Source organism: Saccopteryx bilineata, chromosome 8, assembly GCF_036850765.1.
Source record: "Saccopteryx bilineata isolate mSacBil1 chromosome 8, mSacBil1_pri_phased_curated, whole genome shotgun sequence".
Lineage (NCBI taxonomy): Eukaryota > Metazoa > Chordata > Mammalia > Chiroptera > Emballonuridae > Saccopteryx > Saccopteryx bilineata.
The window spans coordinates 25,677,354-25,701,265 of record NC_089497.1 but is presented as its reverse complement, the minus strand read 5'-3'; the positions used below and the strand labels follow the sequence as shown (position 1 = coordinate 25,701,265).

General features: G+C 36.2%; 1 protein-coding gene across 1 annotated transcript in view; it reads right to left on the bottom strand.

Annotated features, from left to right (window-relative positions):
• EPHA6 (EPH receptor A6) overlaps positions 1-22,523 on the bottom strand; it is a 903,626-nt gene extending 881,103 nt beyond the window's left edge. The window contains exon 1 of the mRNA XM_066240843.1: positions 21,848-22,523. Within this exon, the coding sequence (XP_066096940.1) occupies positions 21,848-22,229 (382 nt within the window). The 5' untranslated portion in view covers positions 22,230-22,523. The remainder of the gene's footprint in view (positions 1-21,847) is intronic.
• Positions 22,524-23,912: the final 1,389 nt, after the last annotated feature.

The window sequence follows — 23,912 nt, the reverse complement described above, 5'->3', positions numbered from 1 at the left end:
TCCATATTAGAAAAAGCCATGGGCAGAAGGCCATGCCAAATTTCTCCATTATGGTCTTTGTATAATAAATATCCTATTTTTCTTCTACATATTTCCCCTGTTTAATTCACTAGTATTCCATGCCTGAGTTTATAAAAAAAGTTATGTTCTATGAAAACTGAGATATTTTTACTATCAGGTAGGAGCAGAAGAGATCTTCCATAATTTATTTTCTTTCTCTAGAGATTAAGAAAGGCACATTCTTTAATATTTAAGTAAACTTAATTTATACAAATTTATAATTTACGGTTGATTTCTCAGATCATGTTTTTATCCAGCCATATTTAGTCATAGCTATTCTGTTTATTTTTTTTTGCTAGTTTTGAAGTAAAGTAATACTTTAGGCTCCTTTTTCATACAACATCCTTACAAAGAAGCACTTCAAGCTTCAGAAAAATATTAGCTCTCAGTCTGGAGTAGCTTTTTAGCCTAAATCTCTTTCACTTCCCTAGGGATGATGTATTAATTCAAAATTCTTACCTTTAGGGAGACAGCATTGTGTCATGAGAGTGCTTTACAGCCATAAAGTCTAGATCCAAATTCTACCCTATGTTTCAGTTTCCTAGGACTACCATAACAAGGTACCACAAATGGGTGGCTTAGAACAGGTTGTTTAATGTCTTACAGTTCTGACAGCTGGATGTCTGAGATCTAGATGTCAGCAGAGTTGGTTCCTTCTGAGAGTGAAAATCTGTTTCATGTCTCTTTCCTAGCATCTGGTGGTTTGTTGGAAGTCTATGGTGCTCCTTGGCTTGTAGATGTATAACTCGAATATCTGTCTTCATCTTCACTTGGCATTCACCCTGTCTGATGTGTATGTCCACATTCCCCTTTTTATCAGGACACCAGTCATATTGGATTACTAGCCCAGCCCACTGCACTGTGACCTTATCTTAACTAATTATGTTTGCAATAACTTTATTTCCAAAATAGGTCATATACTGAGATACTGAGTATCAAGACTCAAAACATGAATTTTGGAGGGACACAACTGAACCCATAATGCTCTGTAACTAATACTCTTTAACATTGTACCAGGGTATTAGTGTGGTTAAGTTACTTAACCTATTTTGTGTCCTGATTGTCTCACCTATAAAGTGAAGATAGTAAAGGTAATGTTTTCTGTAAAAGTTGTTGGGTGGATTACATAATTCAATACAACACTGAAGTACTTAGGAACAAAGTAAGCACTCAAAAAGTTTATGCCACTGCATCTGGGCACCTATTTCTGAGAAACAAAGCATAAAAAAGTAATTATTTTAAGGTGGAACATTGGCAATCTTAAATTCCAAGTCCTTAAAATGTTAGTTAACAAATATTTTTAAAATATATATAAAGGCTTAGAAGCCTATCAATTGTGTTCTACAGTTCAGAAATCAATTTGTAAAAGCATAATATAAATAATTGGCCCTAGCCAGTTGACTCAATGGATAGAATGGTGGCCTGGTGTGTGGATGTTCCTGGTTTGATTCCCCGTCAGGGCATACATAAGAAGTGACCATCTACTTTCCTTCCCCACCCTTTCTCCCTTCTCTCTCTTTTCCTCTTCCTCTCCCCCTTCTGTCTCTCTTCCACCCTTGCAGGCAGTGGCTCAATTGGTTCAAGCGTCAGCCCCAGGTGCTGAGGATAGCTCAGTCGATTCAAGCATCAGCCCCAGAAGGGGGTTGAAGGTAGATCCCAAATAGCACATGCAGGAGTCTTTTTCACTATCTCCCCCTCTCACTTAATAACAAAAATAATAAAAACATAATAATTACGTTATGGAAGTTAGATTAATACTGGGTACAATATTTGGGGTTACAAATTTTCTCCTGTTAACCAGGCAAATGGAAGTGACCAGAATATTGTACAAAGTTTCGAATGCACTAAAATTTTGAACATAGAATGAGCTATTTTCTAAAAGTCAAATTTCTTATAAAGAAAAGATTAGAAGTTCAGGCTACATATCTTTCCCTGTCGTCTACACTGCAAGATAAGAGTTTTATCATAGTAAGAAATGTTTCAAACTGTAGTTGGGTAAAAGCAAATAAATGCTATCCTTTGGGGAGATTAGTTTCATGATACTATTATAAAATGTCCCTAGATTGCTAACACTATTTAGGGTGGTAGTGAAATGATGCCTAAGTCCTCTGGGCTGAACTGGGAAACAATATAAATTCTAATTAGACAAAGTCACATTCACTTAGTAATTGATTTTTTAGGCTAAAAGCTAAAATTAATAAGTTATTTAGATGGCTACATTACATGATCAGCAATTAGACATGTTGGCTTTGGGCCACCCATTACAACACTGCTTTAGTGACAATATTTTTAAGGAATTACTTGCTCAACATAGTGACAAGAGATAGTAAGGTTATCAATAAAGGAGTCCTACTCTTTCTATGATGCCAGGGTTCATGACCCAATCTAAGCTAATCAGATTCATTCTTGCATGAATGCGATTTTTATATGAGTAATACAATTATAGAAATAAAAGAGTTGAAATAAATTCAGCCCAACAAGACTGATGATTAATCCCCAATGCCTAGATCTCAAGTGCTGCCCAGATTTCCATCCCATAGAAATTTATTTTCTGCTTATTTTATTTACTACTGCTTATAAAGAAAGAAATAAAAATGGATAGAGATGGGAATCTCTTAAGTCAGGGCTTTTCAAACCATCTGCATCTAAATTAGGTAAAGTGCTTCCTTAAAGTGAACAGTTCTAAGAAATATATCCAAAGACGACTGCAACACTAATTCAGAAGAATATATGCATCCCCATGTTCATTGCAGCATTATTTATAATAGCCAAGATTTGGAAGCAGACCAAGTGCCCATCAGTAGACAAGTAAATAAAAAAACTGTGATCCATTTACATAATTTAAAACTACTCAGCTATAGAGAACAAAAAAATCTTACCCTTTGCAAAAGCATGGATTGACCTGAAGAGTATTATGCTAAGTGAAATAAGCCAGTCAGAGAAAAACAAATACCATATGATTTCACTTATATGTGGACTCATAGTTACAGAAAGCTGACAGCTGTCAGAAGGGAGGGGTTTAGGGGATTGGGTGAAAAAGGTGAAGGTATTAAGCAAAAAATAAATAAACTCATGGACACACACACAAAATAAAGTGAAGTTGTTTTGTTTTTCTGTTGTTTTGTATTTTTCTGAAGTGAGAAGCAGGGAGGTAGAGAAACAGACTACCACATGCACCTGACTGTGATCCACCTGGCATGCACACTAGGGGTGATGCTCTGCCCATCTGGAGTGTTGCTCCGTTGCAATGGGAGCCATTCCATGCCTGAGGCAGAGGCCATGGAGCCATCCTCAGCACCTGGGCCAACTTTGCTCCAATGGAGCATTGGCTGCCAGAAGAGGAGAGAGAGGTAGAGAGAGAAAGGTGAGGAGGAAAGGTAGAGAAGCAGATGGGCGCTTCTCCTGTGTGCTGTGGCCGGGAATTGCACCTGGGACTTCCACATGCTGGGCCAACGCTCTACCACTGGGCCAGCTGGCCAGGGCATGTAAAGTGAACAGTTTTAAACAATATCACAAACACACTTTACCTGACTCCTTGGTAGTAGGACTAAGCAAACTGTTGAAACAAGATCTACAGAATTTTTTTTTCTTTCTTTTACATTTATTTTTTTTATTGTGATGACATGATTTTCCAAACCATACAGGTTTCAAACTCTTGACATCTATACACCACATTTTGCACCTGAAGAAACACTTCTCCAAAGAGGACATAAAAATTTCTTTAAAACACTACAACTTAATATATAGTTGCTATGCTAGATTGAAATTGAGGAAAAATAAAACGTAGGCCACATGGAGAAGGGTCAGGGGCTGAAGTTCAAACTAGACAACTTCTCAATACTTCAATTGTCATTAATGCTTATTAAATAAGACTGCTTGTACAGTGGCTAACACAGTTTAATCATATCAGGATAAATTAGTCAACAAACATGATAGAGAAGCAAAATCACATAAAAGAGTCTTATAGCCTCAAAAATTGTTTATAGAAATGTGAAAGCAAAATTAACAATATCACTTAAAGTTATAAGTATTAACTTCCAATAAAGTACAGCTGTACAGAATATACAAATTATTCTTTATAAATATTTTTTCAAATAATTTTTCCATGCTTTTAAAACAGATTATCATTACTTATAAGAGAACGTGTTGTTTTGAAAAGTTTTAAAACGTTAAATTTAATATTTTTGCATTTTTAATAATGTAGGAGATGCTTGAATTTCTCTTTCCCATTTAGGAAATACACTGATCTAACAGGCTTAAGACCTGCTTTCTTCTTCCTTTGTGATTACCAATTTGTCCTATCAGATTTGCCAAATACTTAACCACTTTATATATTCCATTAGTAAAATAAGGGTAGTCACTTATGCTTCTCCCTTACCTTAAAGAAGTGGCATAAAAATATAAACCAGTAGAATTAAATTAATAAACACAGTGGAAAAGCATTTGCTTTTTAAAAAAAATTTTTTCCTAGTATGTCAACCCTCCATCAACTGGAGATACATTTCTATATGGGCATGAATGGGAGAGAAGACTGAGTGTAAAAACGCCCAAGCCTTTCCTTTTTAAGCACAAAGATGCTGTCCACTTATTTTGAACTTAAATTATACTGTTTATCCTAATAACTATAGGCGCACACAGTTATATATGGAATACTGAATACAGTAAGACCTGAAATACAGTAGAAAATATAAAAATGTATATACACTTGAAATTTATGGTTCTTTTAATTATAGCACTGAAATGAGATATCTGGAATTATGTGAACCACTACACAGTAGTAAAAAGATACTTTTGAGTTTATAGTGCAAAAAAGCATAATATTTCAGAATCTCGGTGTATGTGTGTGTGTCTGTGTGTGTGTGGACATGGAATATATATTAGGTCAGAGGGTAAATAACTGTTAAAAGATATTAAGAGCAATAATAATGACTAAGTAAGTTATTTTTTAAATTTTTGACAAAATTCCATAATACAAACTTTACAAATTTTATTTCAAATATATTCCATATCCTATGTATTACAGTCATAAATATTTAATACTGAATGTCAATCATTAAATCAGAATTTTGAAAGACAAAGGGAACAAGAAGCAGACACTACCTCTATTTCCCCATGAGACTGGAAGATAGCACTTATACTACCAAGTACTGCCATAAACTCAATTTTAAGAAGAAATGTACATTAATTGTTGAACACCACAATGTTTAAAATTGTCAGTAGTTTCTAAGAACAAGAGAACAAGCAAATGACAAGACCTCTCTTCCTCTGAGTACACCTAGAAAACAAAGAATCCTAATTCAGCTATTTCTTGTACAGTTTTATCAGGTAGGGAGCCTCATACAGTACTCAATAGCAGATTACTGCCAGGAATTAAACTGCCCCAACTAAAAAGAGATGATTGCATTTAACTGTGTTCCTTCCTCTCTGTATTATGTGGGCTTATTATTCCCCTTACAAGTTTGCCCAAAGTGATAGTAATGGTCCTATCAAATTTTAAAAAGGGAACTCCTAAAACTTTTAAGCAAAGTAGTTTTGATAAACAGATTACACACATTAGGCTAAGATAAAGTGGTCTGCCTGTCCCAGCGTGCTTTCTTTCACAGCCATTACAGAGTTGGGCTGGTATTGCTTCCAACCTCCAAAGCACAGCCATAGGGACAACCTAAGTCTGAAGCTTTGTTTAGGACATAACATAGGGATCTATTTCCTGATCCTGGCAACTCCAACCAGTCTGTATGAGTCATTATTTATTAAAATTAAAAAAAATATATAAAGTATACGTAACAGGATTCCATGGTGTTCAAGTTGCTACTTTCCCTGTTGCATCTCTAAACTCTACTTGTACATGTGACCTTTGGTTTCTGATCAGAGAAAGAGCACACATATGTTACTGTTTCTTTTTCCTTTTTTTTCTTTTTAATTCTTTGACACATGGAAATTTTGTGTGGAAATTTTGTTATGTTATGTAGATCCACGTTATCTCCTCTGAAAATTAAGAATTCATTTTAGAACTAGATGATAACAGAATTCCTGACCCAGCTGTGTTCTGAATGGTTGATGACACTAAAAGTAAAGTCTATGTAGAATACCACTTCACAAACAGCTAAACTGATAGTTTCAGGAATATTTGGGGGGCAAGGGGATTTGTTTAACTGTTTTTCTTCCTTCAGAGAATGTTTACTCCTGTTTTCTATGTTCTTCTCTGGAGTCTAACAGACTTCGATAAATTTTGGATGTGACGATGGTGAGTGGGGTGGAGGTTAACATCTTCAGTCTTACAAACAACTCAAAATAGAACAGTCACCATCATTTCTAAACCGTCCTCTTGGCTACTCTAAAATAATCCCAGAATCTCCAGCAGATTTCTCCTCTTGCAAGCCTTCTTTCCCTGTTCTCCTATCATCTCTCTCAAGTTCTTTCCCAGTAGCAACACACACTTTTCCACTCTCTGCTAACCGAGGAATTTGGGATTCCTGTTGATGCCAAATACAAGCACTCATTCAAGAAATTTTTCTATAGAAAAGCAGTTTTCTTTCTAAGAATATTTTCTAAGGAGCACTTACTTTGATTCCAATTCTTCAGTTTTAAATATAAGGCTGAAATGAAAATTTCTGTATATATATATATATATATATATCTTGGCTTGCCTTTATCTATTTCCCTAGAATTCAAATTTATGAAAGTGGAATTAATGGATTCAAATATATGAGTATTTTTCAACATTCTCTTTCATTGCTTTCTAGAATATTTTACATCTTCAAAAGAAATATTTGTTGTCATAGCATCCTCTGAGGCATAATATATTAATTTGAAGCCATAACATATTTAGAAAACACTTAAATAGGATATGCAAAGATTCACTACACATAAAAAATAACTAAGAAAATAAGCTGAGGAAAGATCAATAGACATCACTCCATAAAACTGTAAACCCCTCCAAAAATACTGTGTTGAGAAATGACAGTTGGAGAAGGAATATTTCTTATTCTTGGCTAGAGATTCACCCTCACTTCTTATTGAAATTCTTAACCCTCTTTCAACTGCCTTCCAGCTTTTCCCACCCAAGAAGTTTCCAGAGCTAGGTAATATTATACCAGCGGTTGGGTCGCGACCCCGCCGGGGTCGTGACCCACAGGTTGAGAACCGCTGTATTATACAATTGTGTATGTGTGCAAGAATTCAAAGTAAAGTCCCACCTGCAGTACAGCTCCATGCACTTGCTTTTGTGTGGGCTCCTTTCCAAATAGTAAACATCCCTAGGCTTGAGCCTACTATTCTCTCCCTCTCTCTTCCACCTATTGCTACATATGTACCAGCCATTTTTGTTCATAAAAATATTAGGTAAATGATTGGAATGGTATACATTTAAATTGAAAGATGAGAAAATCCAGTTCAGAATGAGTTCTTTTCATTGTAGTTCCATTCCTGACCTTTTAAAGGCAGGGAATTTATAGTAGAATTAGATTGGGAAATTTTATTTCCCAACTGTCTATTGATCAGTGCATGAGCATATAAGTCTTTCAAAACAAATCTCAAGAGGAAAAAAAAAATAATGAGTGAGAAAATCTGGAGGTTGAAGTCAATTGTGATATACAAATAAAAAAAGCATATTAAAAGACATTTTGGGGAAAATACTTGAGATTAATATGACATATATAATCAGTAAATAGAGAACCTAGTTATAAGAAAAGCAAAAATCATAATTTTTCCAGTTTAAGAAAGCCTAAAGGATATAAATTAAAAATATTCAATTAACATGACGTATTTCCTACTTTCGCACTAGAACAGAATTAAGGGCATTTTTTTTTTTCCACAGAGACAGAGAGAGTGTCAGAGAGAGGGACAAATAGGGGCAGACAGGAAAGGAGAGAGAAGAATCAATTCTTTGTTGTGGCACCTTAGTTGTTCACTGATTGCTTTCTCATTAGTGCCTTGGCCAGGGGCCTCCAGCTGAGCCAGTGACCCCTTGCTCAAGCCAGTGACCTTGGGCTCAAGCAAGTGACCTTTGGGCTCAAGCCGGCAATTATGCGGTCATGTTTAATACACCATGCTCAAGCTTGTGAGCCCGTGCTCAATCCAGATGAGCCCACACTCAAGCCAGGGACCTCGGGGTTTCCAACCTGGTTCCTCCGCATCCCAGTCCGATGTTCTGTCCACTGTGCCACCACCTGGTCAGGCAAGGGCAAACTTTTAAAATCGTAAGTTGAAAGCAACTACACTAAACATGTAATTTTGGACTTTGAAAATAAATAGTATGTCAGGGACAAATATGTTAGAGAGAAAAATTCGTGTTTTTTCCTTTAGCTCTGTAGGTAACCACGTAAGCTTCCTAGATCTGGTGCCACATCAGAAGCGAACCAAGCTAGTGGTACATTTGGAGAACAAGATCCATATGATATAATAAGTGCTGAGTGTCTGTGGTGGGGTATATATCATATAATACAGTTAAAATGATCAAAGCTCAGAAAATATAATCAATCTAGTAAGGTGTGACAACTAATCAGATTCTTCTAACGAGGAAGAAAATACTTTAAAAACTTATTATCTATAGCCTGGTAAAAAATTTAAATAATTTTTATGACAGAAATAAACAACCAAATTCTATGTATTATTTAATGATTAAATAATATATTAATACATTCATGATATATCTTATAAAAATATTTTCATAAATTAGAAATAATGCCTTCACTGGGATGTTATAATTATGATAATAATTAACACAACAAACCTAGATGACGGTGAAGAGAGGAGCAATCTATTAGGTTCATGACATATCTGTAATTTTTTCAATTAATCAATTGTTTCAAGTCCAGTTTATCAAAAGATCTGTAATTATTTCAATTTTTTAAAAATTTATATTTATCTGACCAGATGGTGGCGCAGTGGATAGAGTGTCGGACTGGGATGCAGAGGACCCAGGTTCAAGACCCCGAGGTCGCCAGCTTGAGCGTGGGTTCATCTGGTTTGAGCAAAAAAAGCCCACCAGCTTGAACCCAAGGTCACCGGCTCCAGCAAGGGGTTACTCGGTCTGCTGAAGGCCCACAGTCAAGACACATATGAGAAAGCAATCAATGAACAACTAAGGTGTTGCAACGCGTAATGAAAAACTAATGATTGATGCTTCTCATCTCTCTCCGTTCCTGTCTGTCCCTGTCTATCCCGCTCTCTTACTCACTCTCTGTCTCTGTAAAAAATAAATAAATAAATAATTTAAATAAAAATTATATTTATATTGGAGGAAGGATTTGAAAACAATATTGTTTTAATTCACAAACTAAAATAATAGTATTCAGTGCTTTTTGACATTCTAAACATACATATTTAAATATCAATAGCTAATCATCGATAATCTCTTATTGACTTTTCTCTGTTTGAAAATACCAAGTTTTGGCAGCAATCCCTAATTCAAACATAAAATATGTATATAAGATCAATCATATAGTATTTTACCTAATTTCCCAAGATAAACATTAACGAGTATCAGCAATCCCAAAGTTATGAAACACAGCTAAAGACAAATATTTAATAACTTTAGAAAGAGAATAACAATAAACAAGAATATGTTTGAAGATAACAAAGAACTATAGAAACATTTTTAATCTTTAACATACAACGAAAACAATGCAGGTGCTGCCATTTTTACCTCTATCTATAAAGGTAAAAATCACTGAACAAAACATATAACCCATTAAAATTTAGATTTTGTATTATTATATGTGCAGCCTAGGTTTTAATCTTTAACTAGAAACTAATTAAAAGTAACAACAATTGAGGTCTCTGCAAGTCATTCATTTTAATTATCCTATTTTCATATATTTATGATGTATTCTGATAAATATAAGACTCATTTTCATTTCCCCTGTGTAACTCATGTTTATTTGTTTGTGAAATTTTACATTATTTCCCTTAATTTTATGTTTCTACATTGGTATTATTTAACTGTCAGGTATATCTCTTCTGTTTCATAACAATGTCCTAAGGTTGGGAGTGGGGTCGGGTGGGTGGGCAGATCTTATTTCATTTCTAGCGGTCACACAAAGTCATGGTCAATATATTGAATAAATATTTATTCTCAGTATCTCCATATATCTACTCATAGATCCTTGAGAATAGTACTTTTATCTTTTCATCTCTGTAAACAATAGTTTATAAGTATGAACTTATCTATAGAACAGCTAAATCCATATTTCTTTGATATATAAATTCATGTTCAATTATTCACTGACATATAAATAGCCTCATTAGCTAAATCTAAAGCTCTCAGAAATTTCCAGCAGTGTTCTGTCTTTTTATTTCCTGTGCCCAGCACAGTTTAAAAACATAGTAAGTATTAATATATTTCATTTAAAAATTGGGTATACATTTACTATTTAAGCAGCTTAAGAATTCTAGAAAATTATATATAAATAAACCCTATAAATTAAGAATCAAATGGTTTATATGTAAATGATAAAAATAAAAATGAAAAACCCTAAAAGGTAACAATAGCTACACTGCAATAAAAAAGTATGAGAACTTTATAATAGAAGAAGGCTAACATTTTTTATCTGATTTCAATGTTCAGTAACATTTTTAGGGAAAAAAAATGTCACTCTGTTTTAACAAGCATATGTAAACCTTTAGAATACTAACCTTTAAAATAAATTCTTAAATTTTAATTCTGCTTTATTCAAGGGATCTAAAGCCAATGCATAAATATATATCTATATAGATTTCTGGCCATAAAATAGTGAACTATATATATTTATATATAATTTTTATAAAGCAAACTTCCAGAATGTTATTTTAATACTATGGATGATCTATAGTTTTATAATCTACAAAACTAAGCTATAACCCTCTATGATAGCCAGTTATTATGCTACAGGTACGTTTTTGCTCTAATATACTGTCACAAAAATAAAAATAAAATTGTAACATCTTACTTTTTAGTTTACACCATGCTAAGCAATATGCTATACCAATGATACATGCTTTTCAAATGTTGTATTTCTTTTGCTGATTAAAAATTGAGATCTAATTGCTCTCTTATTAAATTGAGCATATAAAGTAGCCAAGGTAACGGTGAACTTTCCTCATTAAATGTTCTAGTATTCTAAAAAATTTCTGGTTATTACACATTTTGTTTTTTCATTCAGGCATTATACTAGTCTTCGGCAAGTGGACCAAAGTAGAGATTTTAATTTTTTTTAAAAGACTGACAAACTCTTATGATTTCATTCAATGTTCTATACTTTACTCAGCTATTTCCTGTCACACTCAATAGTAACTACTAATTATTTTCACTTAAATTCACAAGATATATATTACCTGAGTATACTCCAGATCTAGAAGGAGAGTAGAAGTTAACTTTCAGTGTTTTTTTTTTAAACTTTGAGCTAAGTTTCTTTGTCATCAAAGGACACTTCAACATCTACAGAGATGAAGGGATCTAATCAAGAGTATTGTTAGAGATATATAAAGAGAAAGCCTCTTAAACCAAATAGATTCATTTTAAAAATAGTACCATAATTCATCACTTTTTGTTATCTCTAGTTTTCTTTCATTTTGGCATATTTATAGCTACAACACTGTATTTTAAAATAAACTGCCCTGGCCAGTTAACTCAGTGGGTTAGAACATCAGCCTGAAACACCCAAGACTGTGGGTTCAATCCCTGGTCAGGGCACATACAGGAAGCGACCAAGGAATGCACAACCAAGTGGAATGACAAATGAATACTGCTCCTACCCCATCCTTTCTCTGTTTCTCTAAACTCAGTAAATACAAAACTAAATAAATAAACTCCAATTGTTTGAGGTAAGTTTTAGAATAACTTATTTATTGCCTCTACATAGTTTAATTCAACAATTATACACTTACTATTATCTTTAACAATATTAAAATATCATTTTATAGCAACATAAAAATTATGCCTTTAAAAATAAAACTTAAGGTGATATTAAGATATAATTCAACTCAAATTTGAAGGCAATTATTTCAATAAATTTTAGGTCATTCTTACTTGGAGTACATACTAATTGAATGTATTTTAATTTCTTAGTATACAAAATACTCCTCTTTATTAACTGGCTTAAATATACCTATTACAATCATCATATCTAGGCCAAGTTCCGTACATTTTTTTTTAAATAGAGGGTAAGTGCTTTTCCTTATTCTATATGCACTCTATGTACTAACAATGTGTTTTTGTTAGTAATGTTCATGTAACACAGAGTATAAATATCATAATACAGTACAACTTTAAAGAATTATACTGTTATTAGCAATTAAAGGAATAAATTATGCATATAAATATTTACATTTAGTGCTTACTTTTATCACTTCCAAATATCTACAAAGATACTTAGCATTACAAGAGCAAAATAATTAATTATCTATTTCCACCTCCTAAACATCGAGTATCTAAGGAGATGTTATTTTCTATCTCCTGAGATCAAAAAGCATAAAAACAGACACACAGATCAATGGAACAGAATTGAGAGCTCAGAAATAAAACCATAATATAAGGGCAAATAATTTTTGACAAAGGAGCTAAAAACAAACAGTTGAGGAAAGAAAGCCCATTCAGTAAATGGTGCTGAGAACATTGGAAAGCCATATGCAAAAGAATGAAACTAGTCTGTTTGTCCCCATGCACAAAAATTAACTCAAAATAGATCAAAGACTTAAATATGTATAAGGCCTGATACAATAAATTATATAGAAGAAAGCATAGCTACTAAACTTATGAATTCTGGTCTAAGAGAAGATTTTATGAATTTGACCCCAAATATAAGGGAAGCAAGGTAAAAATAAATGAATGGGACTCTATCAAACTAAAATGCTTCTGCACAGCAAAAGAAACTGCCAACAAAACGGAAAGGCAACTAACTAAATAGGAGAAGATATTTTCAAACAACACCATTGATAGGGAATTAATATACAGGTTATATAAAGAACTCATGCAACTCAACATCAAACAAACAATCCAATTAAAAAAAAGGGCAGAGGACCTAAACAAACACTTCTCCCAAGAAGAGATACAAGTAGCCAACAGATACATTGAAAAATGCTCAATGTCACTAGCTATTAGGGAAATGCAAATTAAAACTACAATAAAATACTACCTCAAACCTGTCAGAATGGCTATCATCAACATGACAGACAAGTAGTAACAAGTGTTGCCGAGGCTGTGGAGAAAAAGGAACCCTCATTCATTGTTGGAGGGAATGTAAACTGCTATAGCACTATGGAAAAAAAATATGAAGATTCCTCAAAAAATTAAGAATAGACTTAACCATATAATCAGTAACCCCTTTTCTGAAGTCTACCCAAAATTTTGAAAACATTTGTAAAGACATGTGCACCTCTATGCCCACTGCAGGTGGCCAAGACATGGAAACAAAGTGTCCTTCGACAGATGACTGGTTAAAAAAGATGTGGTACATATATGCAATGGAATGCTATTCTACCATAAGAAAAGATGAAATACCGCCACTGCGACAACATGGATGGACCTTAAGAATATTGTGCGAAGCAAAATAAGGGACAGAAAAATCATTATTTCATTTATATGTGGGATGCAAAACCAAGAAAAACAAACAGAAACAGACACAGACAACAGCAGATCCTTTGTCAGAGGGAATGTATATGGTGATGGAATTGATTTGACTTTGGATAGTGGTCACACAATGCAACATACAGATCATGTATCACAGAAATGCAGTCAAAACCTATCTTATTAATCAATGTCACTCCAAGAAATTTATTAAAAAGGCGAAAAATAACAATAAAAAAGTAAGCATTACTTTTACAACTGAATTTTGGAAATGAAATACGAGGAAAAGCGATGAGTTTTCAATCATATCGACCAAGTATGGGTCATCAAATAGGCCAATGGCCAGAGAATTCAACAGTATCCTAGGAAAGCAGCTGAATATATTTTTCGGGACATGTACTGAACATAGATACTTTCATCACTATTCTTACTCCAAAGCTCAATTAAAAGTTATGTTTGCTAGTACATAAAACTGACATTTGCACCTCCAACATAAATTACTGTTTTTAATAATTCATCCACCTAATACAAAGAAACCAGAATAAGCAAATCTAATATTCTTTAAACAAAAGCTCACTCCACATGTCAAAGGAATGCTATTAAAAATGTGAAATACTTATTTTCTACACATGAACATTTTTAAAATGCATGTTTCCTGTAATAAAACTAACAATAGAAAATTCAATTTTACAATTATAATACATAAAATGGTTGATAGTGTTTCTTTATTCCTTCTCTCTCACATAATCTAATTTACTAAAAATTTTTTCATCTTATAAAAATCACATCATTTAAGAGTCAACATCAATCTTTCAAAGATATATAACATCAACAGAGCAGGCTGAATTTCTAATAAACAGAATCATCTTTGCAGCCTAAGAACCTAGCAAACACAAGGAAGATTCTTAACGTATGATTAATAAGGAACTTATTTTAACTCTGAGATAAGATGTAATGAAATGATATATATTACTTTCAAATAAATGGTATACAAATATTTTATATTATGAGGGTTAAGCACCAGTATTGTTACATATTATATTTAGCAACTGTTTTTAAAGTTATTCTCATTGACTTTGAATCTAATTCTGAAAAAAAAAAAAGTTTTCCTATTGGCTCTGGGAGGAGACTGGAAACTTCACTGGATCACAGATTCTGGATGGGAAAGTTCTTCTTGAGTCTTTACGTATGGTCAATATACTTCCTATACTATCAAACAGTAGGCCTTCCATAAATATGTTAAAAGAGTGAATTGGGCCTGACCTGTGGTGGCACAGTGGATAAAGTGTCAATCTGGAAATGCTGAGGTTGCCAGTTCAAAACCCTGGGCTTGCCTGGTCAAGGCATATATGGGAGTTGATGCTTCTTGCTCCTCCCCCTTCTCCTTCTCTCTCTCTCTCTCTCTCTCTCTCTCTCTCTCTCTCTCTCTCTTTCTCTCCCCTCTCTCTATACTGAATAAAATCTTTAAAAAAAGAGTGAATTGCTTCATTCAGTCTTAGAATATTTATTATTGAAAACTAAAATTGTATATTCCATAAGAGAATAACTATCAAAATAGTACTTTTCAAGACATTCTAATCAATTTACAATTTACTGTAAGATTTACTATGTTTGAATATATATTTTTAAATATTTGGAAATGTTTAAATGTAGCATCCCTAGAATATGAAATTTCTAAACACACACTAAGTATATACAATTGTTAAAGTTAGGACTTTATATTTCCATATATTTAATAATTACATACTATGTAGTACTTTAAAGGTGACTCAAAGTAATGGATAATTAACTGGTCAGGGAAATTTTTTAAACTACATACAATTTACTATTATTTAGTCAAAAAGCTAATGGTTTCTTCCCTTGTCCTTGCTACCAAAAATATTACATATCCCCAAAATCTCATTTTCTGGGTTTCCTACATGCTTTCTGAAACTTTATCATTTAAACAAATACAGATAGGAAAGAAGACTAATGGAAAATATCTGAAAACACACCTAATTTATATCGAGTAATACCTAGGTATTTTGTTTTCAATAACAGTAATCTCACTGTAACAAAGACAAACAGAACTGGTGCATGAGCCAAACTTCCAAATATTGCTCTTTGTTAGCTAAAACTAGATTCTGTTGGATTACTACATTATTTGTGAAGAGGTCCCCACCAGCTTGTACCATTATCCACTCTGAAAAAATCTAACATATGGAAAGATATCAAGTCAGAAATGCATTAAAAAACTGCATTTTGATCCAAGAAATGCACAGTATGTACAACTGTTTGAAACAGAAAAACTGTGCTATGAAGATATTTTAAATCATAGTCTGGGCTGAATAAAGAGGAAAATGGACACCTCACCCCACCCTGCCTATGGCTTATTGCCAATAATTACATAGCAAGGTCATTTTTATGGGGAGTAATGGAAAATTTATTTGGTTCTCTTGGGAAAAAATGATTTAAATGTTGAATATCTACATTTATTTCTCTGTAAGGATAACACAAACTCATAAATTATACCTCCAAAATATACCTCACATCTATCTTGTCTACATCTCTACTACTCTAGGCCAATCCTCCATAACTTTTCTCCTGGACAATCGCAACAGATTCTTAATTCTAGTTATGCTACCTTCCCATCTCTTTGTTCACTAGCTACAATACTCTTTAAAAAATTGTTAAAATACCTCAGTAGCTTCCCATTTCACCTAGAATAGTATTAAAGCACAACTCAAAACAATGGCTTCTTTTCTTCTCTGTGGGTTCTGCTTCCACTGTTTTTCACAACTGACATGCTACTCTCTGCCTTGCTCAGTAAGCTCCAGTCACATTGGACTTAGTCCTCCACATGTAACAAGCTCATTTCCCTTCAAGGTCACTGCCCAGGTAGTTTCCTCCACCAGGAAAGCACTTCTTTCCACTCTGTACAATTAGCTCTTTCTCTTCCCTGAGAATGTGGCTCACATGTCACCTCCCCAGATAGGTCTTTCCAACTCTCACATTTTAAATAGCAGGTCCCTCCTGTTATTCTCTATGTCAATGCCTTTATTGTTTCCTCCCTTAACTAAGAACTCTTACCATTTTATTTTACTTTTTTTTTTTTGTCTGTCTCCTTTACTAGAAATAAATACCACGGGGGCATAAACAATGTTTGCCTTACTGATCCCTTTTTTTTCCATCATCCAAATATTAAATTCTAGAAAACATTACTTAATAAAATAAGATAAAAACAGAAGTAATATAATTCCCATTTTTAAAAGAAATAAAGGCAGTTTAATGAAATTCTAAGTTATCAGAATGTTGATACAGTGCATAACATAATATTTACTTAAAAGAATATTATAGATGTATAAACATCTGTGTAAATTTAGTTTGATTACATGATACAATGTACACTAGATAAACTCAACCCATTTTTAATTACCTAATATATGTATTGATCTCCATCATATTTATACTCTCAAGAAGTGTTGAGTCAAGAATACAATTAAAAAGGTTCTATTACTGTAAGGGTTTTGGTCTTGATGTACAGTGTGAAACAGGAGCTATTCTTTCACCCTTTGGAGCAAGTGAAGTATATAGTCAGAAGTACTTGTGTGTATCAAGAGAGAATGAGAAAGAGCATGACTAATATATGATACTTGTGATGGAGAAAGAAGACTGATCGAAGGAAATATAAGAAATGTATGATGCCTTTTGTAATTAAACAGTTTATACTTGGCAATGATTAGTGAGGAAACAAAAATTTCTACTATAATATTTTTCTCCATATTTAACTTTTTAATGTAAAAGTAACAAATTCTTTATAGAAAAGTCTGAAAATCTACAAGCAGTAAAAAGCTGTAATTTAACTGTTAATTTTGTCTTGTATCATTAGATATATATTTTTTCTCTTTGGAAAATCCAAACATAAACACTTAATCAAGTTATTTCTAGTTTAAAGGAAAGATCCTTAAAGAACACTGTATAATTTTTCTGCAAGAAAACGTTTTTAGATATACTTGTATCCCAAACTCAGCAAACAATACTTAGATGATAAATGCATATAAAAGACATTTTATCTTTCTACTCCAAATACTAATCATAACATAATTAAACAATACCATTTCATTTTGTAAATGTGTAATAAAATTATATTCCAAGTTTTTATTAGTTAATAAGAAGGCATGTGATTATAATCTCCTGTACCTATACAACTGCGAATAGTTTATCCCTGCAAATTAATTTTATCTAAGTGAAATTCTTTTAGAATTCTTTTTTATGTAATCATCCAGTTTTTTTTTTAATTTGACAAAAGTTTTAGTATTTTTAGTAAAGGTCACTCTTGAACTTTTAAAAAATATTTCAGTTCCTATCTTTCTATTAACATGAGAACAATAGTCAGTTTTATCATTTGTGAACAATAATTTTAGGCTATGAATTTTATTAAGCAGGTATGCTCACCTGTATTTACATATAATTTAAAGAATTTACACTCAATTCATCCAAAGTAATAAATTCAATGAAACTAACAAGGTGAACTACTGTTTTGCTTGTTTCATTTACCACTGAATTCCCTGGGGAAAAGAGGGAGGAGATCACAGTATCTTGGTATTGAAATGAGCTCAGTAGATTCCTATATCAAATCATATTTTGATTTAATAAATTGAGTATCTGATTGATGATTTTTGAAAAATGAGCCACACCCTGAGAGACCCACCAACTCTTTCAGGCTATACAGTACTATTTGCTAAAGTAGAGTAATCGCTGAATAAATGGACCATGGTGGCTACTAACTATTATAATTTATATATATCATTATTACTTACATATAAAACAAGATTGTGATTTATAGTCACCTAAGTATCAATACAGAGATAAAATTTTATATATATTGAGAAGACAAAATTTGTTATTTTAAAATAAAAATTACCAACATCTAATAAAACTGTGGTCTTAAATACAGAAAAAAAATATTAGAATAAAAGAAATATGAACACGAATCCCATTTTCACTTCCTAAACAGATGAGCAATGTAGAAAGCGACTCTCCTTTCTGATCAATTCAAGGAAGTTGGGTAATAAGAGTCGTCAAAATGACGTATTTTGTCTTTATAGTGCTCAGTCTCACAACCAGTTAAAAGCCAAGAGAAAAGATTGCTTCCTGGTGTCAAGTTACTCTTAGCACCATGTTAGGCAACATGTTAAAAATGAGGTAGTTCACTTTATTGTCATTATCATTATTTTACCCAGTTTAAGTATGAGAAATTAGGAGGGGGGAAGAAGTTGAATCCATTCATTTTAACCTGGAATAATTCTATATAATTTGGTAAAAATAGGTAAATAATATTAATTTTTTTTCTTTGTTAATATTCTTAATCAGAAAGGAAATGCACTGCTCACAAATATTTGGGGATCAGGAACAGAACGTTCAGATACTCCAGTACTTTCAGCCTTTGGTATAGTGGATTTTCACCAATGAAATAAAACTTGGTTTTGTATCTCATTTGCATAATCAAACAACTTTCTTTGACTTGTTTGCTTTTCTGATGTTCTTGATTAATAAAAAAATGTCAAATGCTTTTTTTATTGCTTTATATTCATTTTGAAATATCCCCTAATTTTTGTGAGCAGTATAATATAAAAATAAAATTGTATCCTTGATAAAATTACAAATTTTAAAAATAAAACATGAATTCCATTAGTTTTTAAGATGAAAAGTTACTCGGAAAATGAACACCATTTCTTTGAAATTAAATATTAATTATATTACTGATATTTATAATGTATATTAAAATCCATATTTTACATTAATCTTTCTATATTACATACATGCTACAATTCTGTAATGTCCCATGTTTTCAAACTGATAAGTTATACTTTTATTCATGTTATCTATGAAATGAACAATTAAGAAAATGTGCCAAAAATGTTCATATGAATAACATTCTAAAGTTTGAAATTTTATTACCATTAGTGTGATCACTTCAGTATTTGAAAGTTATTCCAAAGTATTTATAAAGCATAATTTCTAATCACTGTGACTTAGGTTGTAAAAAGCATTTTATAATCAACCATTTATGTCTCATGAAAAACATCTGTGCACATTCTCTTTAATCTTTTGAAGAACTGTTCTAAATTTTACCCAACTTAGTCTTTAGATACTATTTTGTCAAAGAGTAATTTTATAGATAGCCTGTGTTTTCAGTATATTAATAGAAGTTCAAGTTTAGAGTTCCAGTAGGCTATCTTTAATAATCCTATTAACTGATGGGTAAACTGAGTAATAATCATTCACTAATATTATGTTAAACTAATTGATAAAAACATTAAGTTATATACATTTGGTAAACATTTTAGGGAAAATGTCTTTTAAAAGTATGGGAAAGTCATCAAAATAGATTAACAAATAAAAATTACTATAAGAAGTTAACAAGTAACTCTTCTACGCCCTTAATTTAACATGAATATCTGAAAGGTCATACTTTAACACTTGACAAATTTTGGTAGAATGGCACTCTAGTCATCTACAGATTCAGATCTGTGTTTTATTTATGGTAGTATCCTCAAGGCCTAGAGTGGTTACTGGTGTCTGATAAGCACTTAATGAACAATTAAGTTGATAGAGGGAAACTACTTCATGGAAATAACTTTTAAATACTTCTAATAAACTTGATCCTCAAAGTATATAGCACTTTTAGTAGCCCTAGATACTAACACAGTGTACAATATAACTGACTTTCCAATTGTTAACAATTATTTTTCTCTCCTTAAAATATAATAAGGCCAAGTAAATAACTATATATTTTTTAAACAATCTATTCCACACAGGTAAATTGTTAACTCCCCTTCAATAGTTAATGCCAACAGCCCTTAAAAACAAGTGAGAGGTGAGTATGTACGCCTCCATAGGCCACAAGGAGAGGCTGGCACTATAGGGGGAACCCAGTATGAGATACATCTTCAAAGGCATGACAGTTGCATGTGATTTCCAAATTCACATATACATTTACAATGGCAATCAAGCAGGTAAAAACAAAACAAAACAAAAACAAATATTTAGGAAAACATGCTAAAAAGATAAATTGTGCAGATGAGAACTGATTCTGCATATTTCTAAATAAAATTAAACGGTCATATGTGTTTATGACAAAAAGAAAGCTGTTTTATCTGCCTTCTCTCTTGCCCTTCTCACCCTCACAAAAAAAAAAAAGTGCACACTCTTATGTCATCTGACCTCCATTTTTATATCTGCAAATTATTCCGAGGCCTTATATGTTAAATAGTAACTATAACTACAGTTCTATAATGGAAGTCTTTAGAAAAGCGTGACATTATTGGTGGTCATCAGATTGCCAATGAGAGCATCTAGTCAGGTACACGCTGGAAAACTTTTATTGTTGTTCGCTGCTTATTCTAAGAGGATTGATTATACAGGTGATATTTTCTATAGATCTTTAAATAATCACACCAGAAAGTCAATGAGGGATGTCTCCTAAAGTCCGAAGAACATGATAAAAAATTCTAAGTGTTTTCCATTCATAACCCTGACTTTCACTTTCCACACACTATTCACCTTAATTTTATCACTTTACCTACTGAAACAGTCTTCCTCAAAAAAAAAAAAAAAAAATCTGCCATAGATCGTTCTTTAGGAATTGGATATTCACACTTAATGCTTATCTCCCTCCACCCCCTTGTGCTCGCAAGAAGAGAAACCACAAACAGATTTGTGGGCATCTGGTCTAGGAATGACTCCAAATACGTCTACACTCAGTCTGGCTGGGGCAAGGGAGCTGGCTGCAGCGCGGGGAGGTCGGCAGTTACTGGAGATAAAGGCTAGTATCTGGGCACAGGGTAGAGCGGAAGCGATCTGCTTTCCTGAAGGCGTGGGAGAGACCCTACAAGTTACCCAGCTAGGATCAGCCGCCGAGAGCCCGAGGTCTCCCTTCAACTGCGCCAGGAAGACCGGCCTCCTGTGAAGACAGCGCAGCGTACAGCGGTCCCGCGGCCGCCAGTGGTGGCACTCAACTGCTGCTGAGGCTCACGCTTCTCTTTAAAGACATTTGGAAGCGGTAGGGACCGCAGTTGGTGAGGCCGTCGGTCCTGGGCACTGTGGACAGAGGGCTCTGACGAGGGGCCATGCTGGACCCCTCTTGGGGCGAGCCCGGAGAAGCCCATCCCGGGACGAAGTTACCTGCAGTAGGCGACTAAGGCACCGGCCCTCAGAGCAACCGCCCCCTCCCGCCCCTCGGCCCTCCGCCCCGTCCCTTACCTTGGTTGTTGGAGACGTGACTGCAGTCTCCTGGCCAAACTGTCAGCAGAGGCAAGAAGAAACCTAATTGCAAAAGACATTCCCCGACGTCGCAGCCCCCCATGGCTCTTCCTGGCTCTCCTTTCCTTCCCCTTAAAGAGAAGTGGCAGCAGCGCAGGCAGGTGTTCTGCGCAGGGCAGGGAAGCTCGTCCACGTCTTCTTCCTCCTCCTCTTCCTCCTCCACCCGGCCCGCAGGGGGTATCCCGGGGCGCCCCCCGCGCGAGGCCCCGAGGGCAGGGCACGAAGGGCCAGGCTGCCCAGGTGCAGGCGCAACTGCTTCGGAGGAGGACGCTGCCTGCGGCGCCAGGGAGCTCCTGGCGGCTGTAGGCGAGCGGAATTGCATCCACCACCGCGTCCCGCTCGCGCGAGGACTAGTCACTTGGGCCTGAGAGCGCGCGCGCAGGAGCGAGCTCGGGCCGTGGTTTGGGGGAGGGAAGCGAGGGGCGGGGGAGGGCGCCTCACGGCGGGGAGGCGGGAGGACGGAGCAGGTGCGGCGACCCGAGCGCCTCTCCGGACGGAAGCGGGCGACCGCGGAGCCAAAAGCAGCGGAGGCGCAGCAGCTATGAGACTCGAGGGGGCCGCGAGAACTTTCGTCCGGCCTGGGCGCGGAGAGCCGAGCGAGGGCCGTGGAGCCGCCCGTGGTCCGAGCAAGCTACGGAACTGCGCCCTCAGCCCCTCGCTGGCGTGGCGACGGCTGTGGCTCGCCCCGCGAACACTTCCAACTCCGTCGCGTCTGCACTGCGCCTCGGCCCCGGCAGCCGCTCTCCCGGCGTTTCTGAGGCCGCACTTAGTCCCCCAAGCACTTTGCTCCCCATTCCGCCGCGGCAGCGCCGGGCGTTTCAGGCTCGCCAGCTCCGGCCGGACACCGCCACCCTCGCCCCCCGCCCCGGACTTCTGCGCGTCCCGCCGCTGGAGAGGGTCAGTGCTCTGGGCACGCTCTCCCCGTCCGGGGCGCGCTCGGGGGCGACGGACCGGCGGGACCGCCCTCGGCGCAGGTCGCCCAACTCGCCCAGCAGTGCGAGCGTCTCGGCTGCGGAGCCTCCTCCGTGGCTTGAGTCCTAGGAGAGCAAAGGGAGCGAGCCGGCGGCGGCGGCTGCGGAGGGTCGCACCAGGCTGGGTATGGTCGGGTGCCCGGCGCCGGGCTTCACTGAGGTCGGCGCGTCGCCGCGCGGTCGTGACTTCGCGGTGGAGGTCACGGGCATTGTCGCCGCCGTGGTGCTGGGATTCCGGGGGCCGGAGCGCCCGCGGCGTGGAGGTGGCAGAGCGGTGTCAGCCCGAGCGCTCGGAGCGCCCAAAGGGTGAACGGCGCGTGGCTACATCCACGGCGGCGCTCGGAGCGTGAGCGTGGCGGACTGACCGCTCTGGCGCGTGAGCCGCCCTTTCGCGGCGCCCACTGTCTCCCCAGTGTTCGGAGGGGTCTGTCAGGGGCCGCGGCACTCGTGCCAGGGCCGGGGCGGCACACACGGATGACCGGGAGGGGTCTCGGCGTCCGCGGTCCTCAACTCTCGCTCCGCGGCCGAGGCGGGAGCAGAGGGCAGGGCGGAAGCCCGGGGAGCTCCTGAGCTCCGCCAAGCCCGGCGCTCTGCTGGTCTGGCAGCCGCGGCTCGGATGCTGCCAGATCGGCGCTAGAGGGGGTTAGTCGACAACAAAAATGCCTCCGCCGCTCGCAGGTGGAGACTGCTCCCAGCGCGAGTAACCTAAAGGAGGGGGGTACGTTCGCAGAGTAAACAACGCGTTAAGGGCGAGCTGAGGGGCCCCTGTTGCTAGTGTGAGGACTTCTCTAATATTTCATTGTTATTAGCATCCTCATTTTTTTTCTTGAAGGGATTTAGGCCCTCCTCAAAACTTAGCAGAATGTTTTTGGGGAAAAAAAATGTATGGCAATAGAAAAGTGAACCGAGGAAATAGCGATATTACAAAGGGTAGAGGAGGATATCTTCAAAGCGGGCAGAAGGCACGGAAAATGTCACAGTGGCAGGAATTTGGGGACTAGTAGATGAAGGAACCAAGGGTCAGCGTCCAACGC